The sequence below is a fragment of the Cervus elaphus genome, chromosome 3 (genome assembly GCF_910594005.1).
Source record: "Cervus elaphus chromosome 3, mCerEla1.1, whole genome shotgun sequence".
Classification (NCBI taxonomy): domain Eukaryota; kingdom Metazoa; phylum Chordata; class Mammalia; order Artiodactyla; family Cervidae; genus Cervus; species Cervus elaphus.
This window is the reverse complement of record NC_057817.1, coordinates 15,119,917-15,129,684: the sequence shown is the minus strand read 5'-3', so window position 1 is coordinate 15,129,684 and position 9,768 is coordinate 15,119,917. Positions and strand designations below refer to the sequence as shown.

At 38.1% G+C, this 9,768-nt stretch overlaps 1 protein-coding gene across 1 annotated transcript; it reads left to right on the top strand.

Moving 5' to 3' along the window:
* The first annotated feature begins 5,567 nt into the window (after nucleotides 1-5,567).
* LOC122679807 (ribonucleoside-diphosphate reductase subunit M2-like) lies at nucleotides 5,568-8,679 on the top strand. The gene has a single exon (XM_043880573.1). The coding sequence runs from the start codon at nucleotides 5,611-5,613 to the stop codon at nucleotides 6,775-6,777; it is 1,167 nt and encodes a 388-aa protein (XP_043736508.1). The 5' UTR covers nucleotides 5,568-5,610; the 3' UTR covers nucleotides 6,778-8,679.
* Nucleotides 8,680-9,768: the final 1,089 nt, after the last annotated feature.

The following is a 9,768-nucleotide window of genomic DNA, read 5'->3' as shown; positions in this document are numbered from 1 at the left end:
AGGTCATTTGAAAGTTTCAAACTGCTCAAAGCAGAAAGTTACTTTGAAATGCTTCTTTTAAACTGACAATATTTATGATTCTCTCTCTCATATACTGATTCTCTCTCTCATTCCATGAACTTTTACTAGGAGTCTTCTGGATGTACAGACCAGTATAACATATTAAGATTTTTCTATATGGCAATCATAAAAGAAACATGTAATAAGTAGCTATAGATGATAAAAATGAAAGATATTGTAAACTCTACACCTTTGAAGATAACAAAGATAACAAAGCAAAAATTGTATCATGATTTAGACAATCTAAAAAACCATACAGAGATAAAGAATAGTTATAAGTGATTTGTTTATACATTGAGATATCAACTATACATCACACAGTACTCTCAGATGAGGTAAACAGTGATGAATAAAAACAAAAAGAGATACGATCTCTGCTTTCACAATAATTCCAAATGTATTGTAATGTAGCAATAGAGCACTTTTAACTGACTGATTTATTGATTGACTGATTCATTCAAACAGATAACCCTTTGAGCGGACACTGTACTTACGAAGATTAAAGAGATATAACCCTGTTAATGAGTCGTTCACATTTCATTAGAAAAAGTAGACCTGTAAACACATATTACATTACACTGTACAACATACTGAATGTTATTATCAGAGTTTTACATGGGTACCTTAAAAACTGCTATTACCTTTCCTATTGGAATCAGGAAATTTTTTTTCTCAAAGTATGTAACATTTGACAGAGACTCAAAAATACAAGTTGATGATTTTCAGATAGAGAAGAAAGGTTATTCCAGGATGAGAGGTTGTAACTTGAATGTGAGTTTAAAGAATTGTGGGCTACACAGCCAGATGGCAGATGGTGAGTGGGAATGAAAAGGATGACAGGAGATAAAACTATTGGGTCCAGATGTTGAAGGACCATGAGTGCTCTAAAAGAAAGTTGAAATCTTTTTATATTTTGTTTTTTGATGCAGATAACATGTAAAAGTCAGTATAGCTAGATTTGGTACAGCCATTATAGAAAGCAGTATGAAGATCTCCTAAAAAATTAAAAAATAGAGCTACTCTCTGATCGTGCTGTCCCACTCCTAGGCATGAATCTGGAGAGAACTATAATTTGAAAAGATATATGCACCCCAGTGTTCATAATAGCACTATTTACAATAGCCAAGGCATGGAAGCAACCTAAATGTCCATCAACAGATGAATGGATAAAGACTATGTGGCATATATACACAATGGAATATTACTCTATTGTAAAAAATAATGAAGCAATGCCATTTGCAGCAATGTGGATGGATCTAGGGATTATCATACTAAGTGAAGCAAACCAAACAGAGACAGGCAACCATCATATGATATCTCATAAGTGGAATATAAAAAATGACACTAATGAATTTATATACAAAAGAGAAGCAGACAAACAGGCATAAAAAACAAGCTTACAGTTACCAAAGGTAAAAGAGAGGGAGGGATATATTATAAGTTTAGTACTAACATATAATATATACTGCTATATGTAAAATAGATAAGCAGCTGAGACCTACTATATAGCACAGGGAACTATACTAAATATTTTGTAATAACTTATAATGGAAGAGAATCTGAAAACATAGATATATATGTATGTTTAACTGATTCACTTTGCTGTATGTCTGCAACTAGCACAATACTGTAAACCAACTATGCTTCAATCAATCAATGAAGTAAATACCATTAAAAATGCAGGAACCATATTAAAAAGAATAGATGAAATTTTGTGTTTATCCCATTTCTGGTGCTCTATCTCATTCTTTGCCTCCCTAGGCCTGAGCAATGCCTCCATCACTGTTCTAAAGTTGTTTCATTGTGGTTGTCTTTAATAGAAATACTGTTTAAGACGCCCTTGAAAAACAAAGCTTTGGTGTGTAGTTTTAATATTTTAATATTTTGTGAGTTGACCTGAATGTGAATCATGTAACAATTTGAACACATTTGCACATATGATATATAGACTGAGAAAGTGGATGAGAGGCAACAAGTTACTTAACTATTTGAGAACAAAATCTTGCCCAGCATATGCCCATCAAAATGGTTCTGTTATTTTTTTCCTTCTCGGGAGGAACAAAATAGTTGAAACATAAATTAGCCCCTCTGAAGGCAGAGAGATCATGGTGAATTGGTGGCTTTTTAAGGGGTATCATTATTAGTATTCTGGTGGTTTTTGTTGTTTTTTCTTTTTGAAACTGTTGGGTCCATTCTATGATATCTAGGAATTAAAAACATTTATCCCCCAAAGCTGCCCATCTCAATCTCTTAAGAGAGAAGCTGCCTTTTTGTTATCAGATAATTACCCACACTGGTTTCTTAGCACTTTACTGGTGAGATCTTTTTCTTGAATTGTTTTAAAACTTGTACAGAATTGGAGTTGCCTTCTCTCCTTTGTGTTAAGAAGGGCAAACAGACCAGAATCTTTCCCCACAGTCATCCTTTCTGAACCCAGCTCTGTCAATCTTCCTAGCATGGTGATTTGGCTTGCTCTTTTGTAATAGAGACTACTGACAAAAATGACACTATTAATTCACAGCATTTCCTTCTTTCTTTGGGCATTTCATTTTCAAATAGAAAGATCACAACTAAGTAATAAGATAGCAAAATAGAAAGACTCAGAGCATGCCCTGCTATTGATCTTCCCTCTTATATAACATAATAATTATGTCTTGAGAGAGAAATGGTCCAAATCATGCTTTTATAGGGACAGTTTATCAAGTTGGTAATTATTTTTCCAGATGAAGAAAGAATTATGTGGAGCAAGAGGACAAAAAGTGCCCCTGATGTGTGCGGCAGAAATGGTACGGGTTCTACTCAGACAATGCTGCAACCAACTCTTGTTCTCTAGTGCTATCCGGCTTATCTTGAGGCTTTGCTACACGGCGCATACATGCATGATAAGTCACAGCAGTCATGTCCGACTCTGTGCGACCCTAAGGACTGCAGCCTGCCAGGCTCCTCTGTCCTTGGGGTTCTCCAGGCAAGAGTACTGAGGTGGGTTGCCGTGCCATCATCCAGGGGATCTTCCCAAGCCAGGTATTGAACTTGCATCTATGTCTCCTGCATTGGCAGGCCAGTTCTTTACTGCTAGTGCCAGCTGGGAAGCCATTACTACACTGTAGGGAAAGTTAAATCTGCTCTATATCACCCTACTATGGTTGTCCAGCTTCATGGTCTACCTTGGAAATAGGGCCATATGCAATCCATCCTCAGGATAGCAATGATACATGGTAGACAGTAATGATGATCTTATGACACAGCTGTGAGAGATTTATGGTAAAACCAACGGCTCCAGTTCACTGCCCTGGAATGCCCACTTTGGTACTCACCGCACAGTAATTGATGAAAAGATATTGAGGGAGTCAGGAATCCAGGGCTTAGTTACATATTACACACTCAAGAGTAACCTGACCTGTTTATACACCAGTTTAGCTGACATGCCACCTGGACTTCTAATAGGCATACCAAATCTACCAAGTCCAAAATAACCTCCAGATACCCATCTCCCATTTCTGCTGTCTCACAGACTTTCTCATCTCTATACATGGCAATTTTGGCTCACCAAAAAGCTTGGAAACACTTTCAATGCCTCTTTATTCTCATACCCTTAATGTAATTCCTTAACACATGCTGCTTAGTTCTACTCTTCAAAATATACCAAGACTTTAAGAGATTGTCACTACTTCTTTGCTATTAGGTCTCATCTGCATTATTTTAACAACTTCTCAATATATCCCCATTTCTAGTGTTGCCCACCTTTGATCTGTTCTTAATCTGGAAGAAAAAATTTCCTGTGAAATAGTACCCTGACCAATTTTATTCCTCAACTCAAACTCTGCAGATCTTGTCTGACTCAAAGTGAAAGGAAAGTGCTCATGATGACCTACCAGTCTTTACATTATTTATTCTCTTGCATTCTCTCATACCCACACCTCATGTCCTTTCCTCTTCCCTCCATTTGCTATAGCAACTCTGGTTGTTTTGCTGTTCTTTGAGTAGACTGGTTGTGCACCTTTCCTAAATGCCTCTACACTTAGCAGTGGCTTCCTGGATGGCTCAGTGGTAAAGAACCTGCCTGCCAACGCAGGAGATTCAGGAGACATGGGTTCAATCCCTGGGTCAGAAGATTCCCTGTGGTAGGAAATGGCAACCTGCTCCAGTATTCTTGCCTGGAATATCCCATGGACAGAGGAGCTTGGTGGGCTACAGTCCATGGGGTCACAAAGAGTCAGACACAAGTTAGCATTCGAGCATGCAGGCATGAACATTGAGCAGAACTTCTGCCTGCAACCTCCTTTCCTCACATATCAAATCACTTGTGTCCACATTTCAGGTCTTTGGAAACATGGCGTCTTTGCAGTGCCAACTTCCCAGGCTGCCTCCACTCTTGTCTAAAATTACACCCTGTCACTCCAACATTTGTCCTATCCCTGCCTGTAACTCCTGTCTCTAATTATGGCTTCACTTCGTTTTCTTTAGTGCTTATTACTATCTTACATACTATGTCACTTAATAATTTCCTTTTTCCCTCTAGCTTCTTCAGTAGACTGTGAGCTCCTGAGAAAATATTTATAAATTTTTTGTTGTTGTTCAATCTTGTATCCATAGTACCTAGAACAGTTCCTGACACAGAGTAGGTCTTCAATAAATCTATATTGGATAAATAGCTTAATTTTAATGATTCATACCCTCAAATATTCATTAAGAATTTGATATTTACATTTAAAATAAATTTTATTTTGTACCACATTTACTTGCAACATGGATTTATGTGTGAGTAAGATGAAGAATGGGGTATACAACAAAATATAATGTACATAAGTTATTTTTTCATATAAGAAGAACAAAATAAGCATTTTATAAGAACATATAAAATAGAGAGATACACAAATTAAACAGGCTAGAATGATTGTGGGTGTGGGAGTGAGGTAAGGGGAAAACAACAAATAAATAAAAAGAATTAAAGAATATTGTAGAGTTTGATAATAGTTACCAGCACCTGAAGACATGTAGAAGACAAACAGACAGAGGAAGATAGAGAGAAAGATAGACAGACAGAGGAGGGCAGAGAGTGAACAAACGTGTGGCTGACACTGAAGTCTGGCCAATGAAACCTTGATGTCAACTCCCTTCCTTATTGTCTGATTCTTCCATAGGGACTGCAAGGATGTGCTTGTTAAAAGCAAAATGTACTGAGATTTTCCTGCACCATGGTGGGATGTTACTTACATCAAGAGAAAAAAAAAATCCATAAATAAAAGCCCATGAGAGAACAACTCTTCCTAAAGAAAAAGGAAAAGCCAGACTGGGATAAAGTCTTTCATTTTTGCATGTTGACCTCCTCTCTTCTTGAGGAATACAGTAATGATGCCTCTAGGTATACAGCCAGATTGCAAACTTGAGGACAAAATCCAGATAATATCGAATTGGTTTCTGCCATACAACAACATGATTCATAAGAAATCAACACAAACTGTAAAGCAATCATCCTCCAATTAAAAATAAATTAAAAAATAGGCTCTCGGGACTCGCGCGCAGCGCCACCGCACTGACCTTCTCGCCACCATGCTCTCCGTCCGCGTCCCGCTCGCCACCATCGCTGACCCGCAGCAGCAGCAGCTCTCGCCCCTGAAGGGGCTCAGCCTAGCGGACAAGGAGAACACTTCCCCTTCCCTCAGCGGGACCCGCGTGCTGGCCAGCAAGACCGCGAGGAGGATCTTCCAGGAGCCCTCAGAGCCGAACCCTAAGCTATCTGCCCCCAGTGTGGAGGACGAACCACTTCTGAGAGAAAACCCCCGCCGCTTTGTCATCTTTCCTATCGAATACCATGACATTTGGCAGATGTATAAGAAAGCTGAGGCTTCCTTTTGGACAGCTGAGGAGGTGGGCCTTTCCAAGGACATTCAGCACTGGGAAGCCCTGAAGCCTGAGGAGAGATATTTTATTTCCCATGTGCTGGCTTTCTTTGCAGCAAGTGATGGCATAGTAAACGAAAATTTGGTGGAGCGGTTTAGCCAAGAAGTTCAGATTACCGAAGCACGTTGTTTCTATGGCTTCCAAATTGCCATGGAAAACATACATTCTGAAATGTATAGTCTCCTCATTGACACTTACATTGAAGATTCCAAAGAAAGGGAATTTCTCTTCAACGCCATTGAGACGATGCCTTGTGTGAAGAAGAAGGCAGATTGGGCCTTGCGCTGGATTGGGGACAAAGAAGCTACGTATGGAGAACGTGTGGTAGCCTTTGCCGCAGTGGAAGGCATCTTCTTTTCCGGTTCTTTTGCATCGATATTCTGGCTCAAGAAACGAGGACTGATGCCTGGCCTCACATTTTCCAATGAACTTATTAGCAGAGATGAGGGTTTGCACTGTGACTTTGCCTGCCTTATGTTCAAACACCTGTTGCACAAACCTTCAGAACAGAGAGTAAAAGAAATAATCGTCAATGCAGTTAGGATAGAACAGGAGTTCCTCACGGAGGCCCTGCCTGTGAAGCTCATTGGGATGAATTGCACTTTGATGAAGCAGTACATCGAGTTCGTGGCAGATAGACTTATGCTGGAGCTGGGCTTTAACAAGGTTTTCAGAGTAGAAAATCCACTTGACTTTATGGAAAATATTTCACTGGAGGGGAAGACTAACTTTGAGAAGAGAGTAGGCGAGTATCAGAGGATGGGAGTGATGTCAAGTCCGACAGAGAATTCCTTTACCTTGGATGCTGACTTCTAAGTGACCTGAAGATGTGCTCTTACCTTGCTGATTTTTTTTTTCCTTCTCATCAAAAAAGAAAAAAATCAGCTACTTGAACCATATCAACGAGCTACACCATGAATTGTCCATCATGTTCACTAATGGCATCTTTAGCACTGTGTAGCTACCTCAAAATCAATCCTGTTAATGCTAGTGGGGTCACCTAGATGGAAAGTAGTCAAAAGCTACTCAAGTTCTTGAAAGATCTTGGTCTGTGTTTGGCTTTTGCAAGCAGGCTAGCTGAACAGGACTTACTTTGCCTCTTAACAGCCGCTTTCTTGGCCTCCAAGTGTAGGGACTCCAGTGAGTTTGATCCGGAAAGATTAAAGAGTAACTGCCACAAGACTGTAGGAAGACATCAGACTCACTGCTTCTGAGCAGATTTTAAAGTTTACTTATGATTTGTATATAAAACTGGCACTTTACACACAAATAAACATAGTTGGAACTGTCAGGGTAAAGGCTTGATTTTACCTAAATTTGTTGGTTTCTGCACCAAATGCAAAAGTATTCTATTTACCAATAGTGGGAGCCAATTCAAGATTTACTAGGTGACCAGAGTAGGTTAAGCCTATGTAAACTAAGCATGTTATTTTTCTTCTTTTCTTGAATGAATTAAATTGAAGCGCTTTTTTGACTCAACCCTGTGCACGCCTAGGTATTAGTATCAGCCAGGTGGTGCCCCCTTGAACACAGGTTGGTGTCCTGTTGTAGAGCCCAGGTTGAGTATCCCAGGATAAGAGATGAGAGATCTCTAGGAACTAAAGTTCAGATCCAGGCTCACTGTAGGTTACCTGGGTGTGCGGGAGGGGCTGTATCATTTAGTTTCTCAAATTGTATGTTCCTCAACTTCAAGTTAGTATGAAAGATCCTTGAAGAGTCTTCTTAGCAGGGATCCAAGATATAATATTAACATTGTAAGTTGGTTTTGAAATCACCCTTGAATGATAGGACCCACCTATATAATATCTTTGGCCTATTAAGTGGTAAAGGCAGGACTGAAATGTCCCCTCCTAAAAGTTGAGTGTTTATTCTGATTTTGTGAAATTTGTAAGTAGGTACTGTTGACTTAACCATTTATACTTATAAGTTAGAAAAGTTTTCTACTATCTATGTTTTTTTAATATTATATCTGTAGTTTATACTTTGAAATAATTACGCAGTATTATTTTCCAGTTCATAATTGAGTAGTTACCATTCAGTGCAATGACTTCTAGGATTTGCGTAAACCTTAGCATCATCTGCTGGATTCTTAAACTGCAGTAGAAAACTAGTGTTATGTGAATAATTAGTACATGTTCCACTCAAATATTAATTTCAGAAAAGAAACTATAAACTTAATTGGTATATTTAATAGGGCTGGTTTGAATCAATCTGCCTTTTTATTCCTTCCTCCCTCCAAAAAAGGCAAGATGTAATATGGAAGGAAATAAGTGACACCCATCAATCTCTCGGCTGTTTGTTAACACATTGTGTTGTGTGTTGGCTGACCACTGGCCTGTCCTATTGTCAGTTTTCTTCCTTGTATAAATGGTAAAATAGTCGATTTAAAATTTTCTGTAATATGGGATCCTTCTCTATCTTTTAAATTATTGTTGTAAAGTTAATCCAGATTATATGGTCCTTAAACGTAGGCAAAACAAAAATAAACACTTTAGCTGGCATGGTTAGGTACAGGTGGAAGTTGGAAGCAAATTTTAGGATTCTACCTCCCATTAGCTGTGTGATACAAGCATTAACTTCCACCAATTAGGATCCGGTTTCTTCATCTGTTTCAAGGGAAAACAGATTTTGTCTAAAACGTCTCAAAATCCTAATATTGAGTACTGCACAAGTGTTCAGTGATTTCAATAAAACTGTTCTTGTGTCAAAAAAAAAAAATAAATTAAAAAATACTATTAAACCTGCTCACCCTGTGGGGCTCACATTAGTAAACAAATAAATTGATTAGTTAAAAACGATTGTGTAGCAGAGTGATAGAAGAAGCACAGATTTTTTTTTTTTTTTACATTCTTGAACAGCTCCATAATCACTGGACTGCTTACATGTCAAGTTCTTGCTACATGGAAAAATAAACACCTATCTGTTTAAGTTCTTATAAGTTCTTATTTTTTTCCTATCACTTGATGCCTGGATATATCTAGTTAGTCTAAAAATGTTATTTGTATCTTACGGCTTCAAAAATATTATTTGTATCCATCAGATAATAGAGGGAACACTGAGTGATTTTAATTGAATGACTTGGAAAACCAGGAAGAACAAAACAACAAACAAGTTTAAAATGTAGAATATGACAGTAAATTTTATTCCACTTCATTGCTGATGGTTTATAAATATAAATAGACATTGATCAAATTTTGCAAAACTGCTTATAAGAAGAGTAAATTAAGTTAGATAAGTTCTTTATAGCAGACTAATATAGGCACAATTCTCTTTGTTTTTCATAATCATAGATGTTAGAGCACTTTGAGAACTCCAAGGTCAAGAAATATATCCTTTGAAATACATTTCTTGCCAAACTCTTTGAATACATAGCTACTAAAAAACCACTCAATTAAGCTTAAGCTGTGTGCCTTCAATTGCAGTTTATTCTCTCATTATGGAGAGTGTGTAGCTGTTTTTTTTTAATCTAAAGTATTCCATTGTGTATAACTTAAAGCATCTTTGAAGAGCAGATGCAAATTTTATCAGTAAGTTCAGTTCAGTTCAGCTGCTCAGTCATGTCTGACTCTTTGTGACCCCATGGACTGCAGTACACCAGGCTTCCCTGTCCATCACCAACTCTCAGAGTTTACTCAAACTTCTTAAGTCCATTGAGTCCGTTAAGTCCAACCCTCTCATCCTCTGTTGTCCCCTTCTTCTCCCGCCTTCAGTCCTTCTCACCATCAGGGTCTTTTCCAATAAGTCAGTTCTTCACATCAGGTGGCCAAAGTGTTGGAGTTTCAGCTTCAGCATCAGTCCTTCCAATGA

Coding starts and splice junctions, on each gene's coding strand:
- LOC122679807 (XM_043880573.1), top strand. CDS start 5,611: ATGCTCTCCGTCCGCGTCCCGCTCGCCACCATCGCTGACCCGCAGCAG.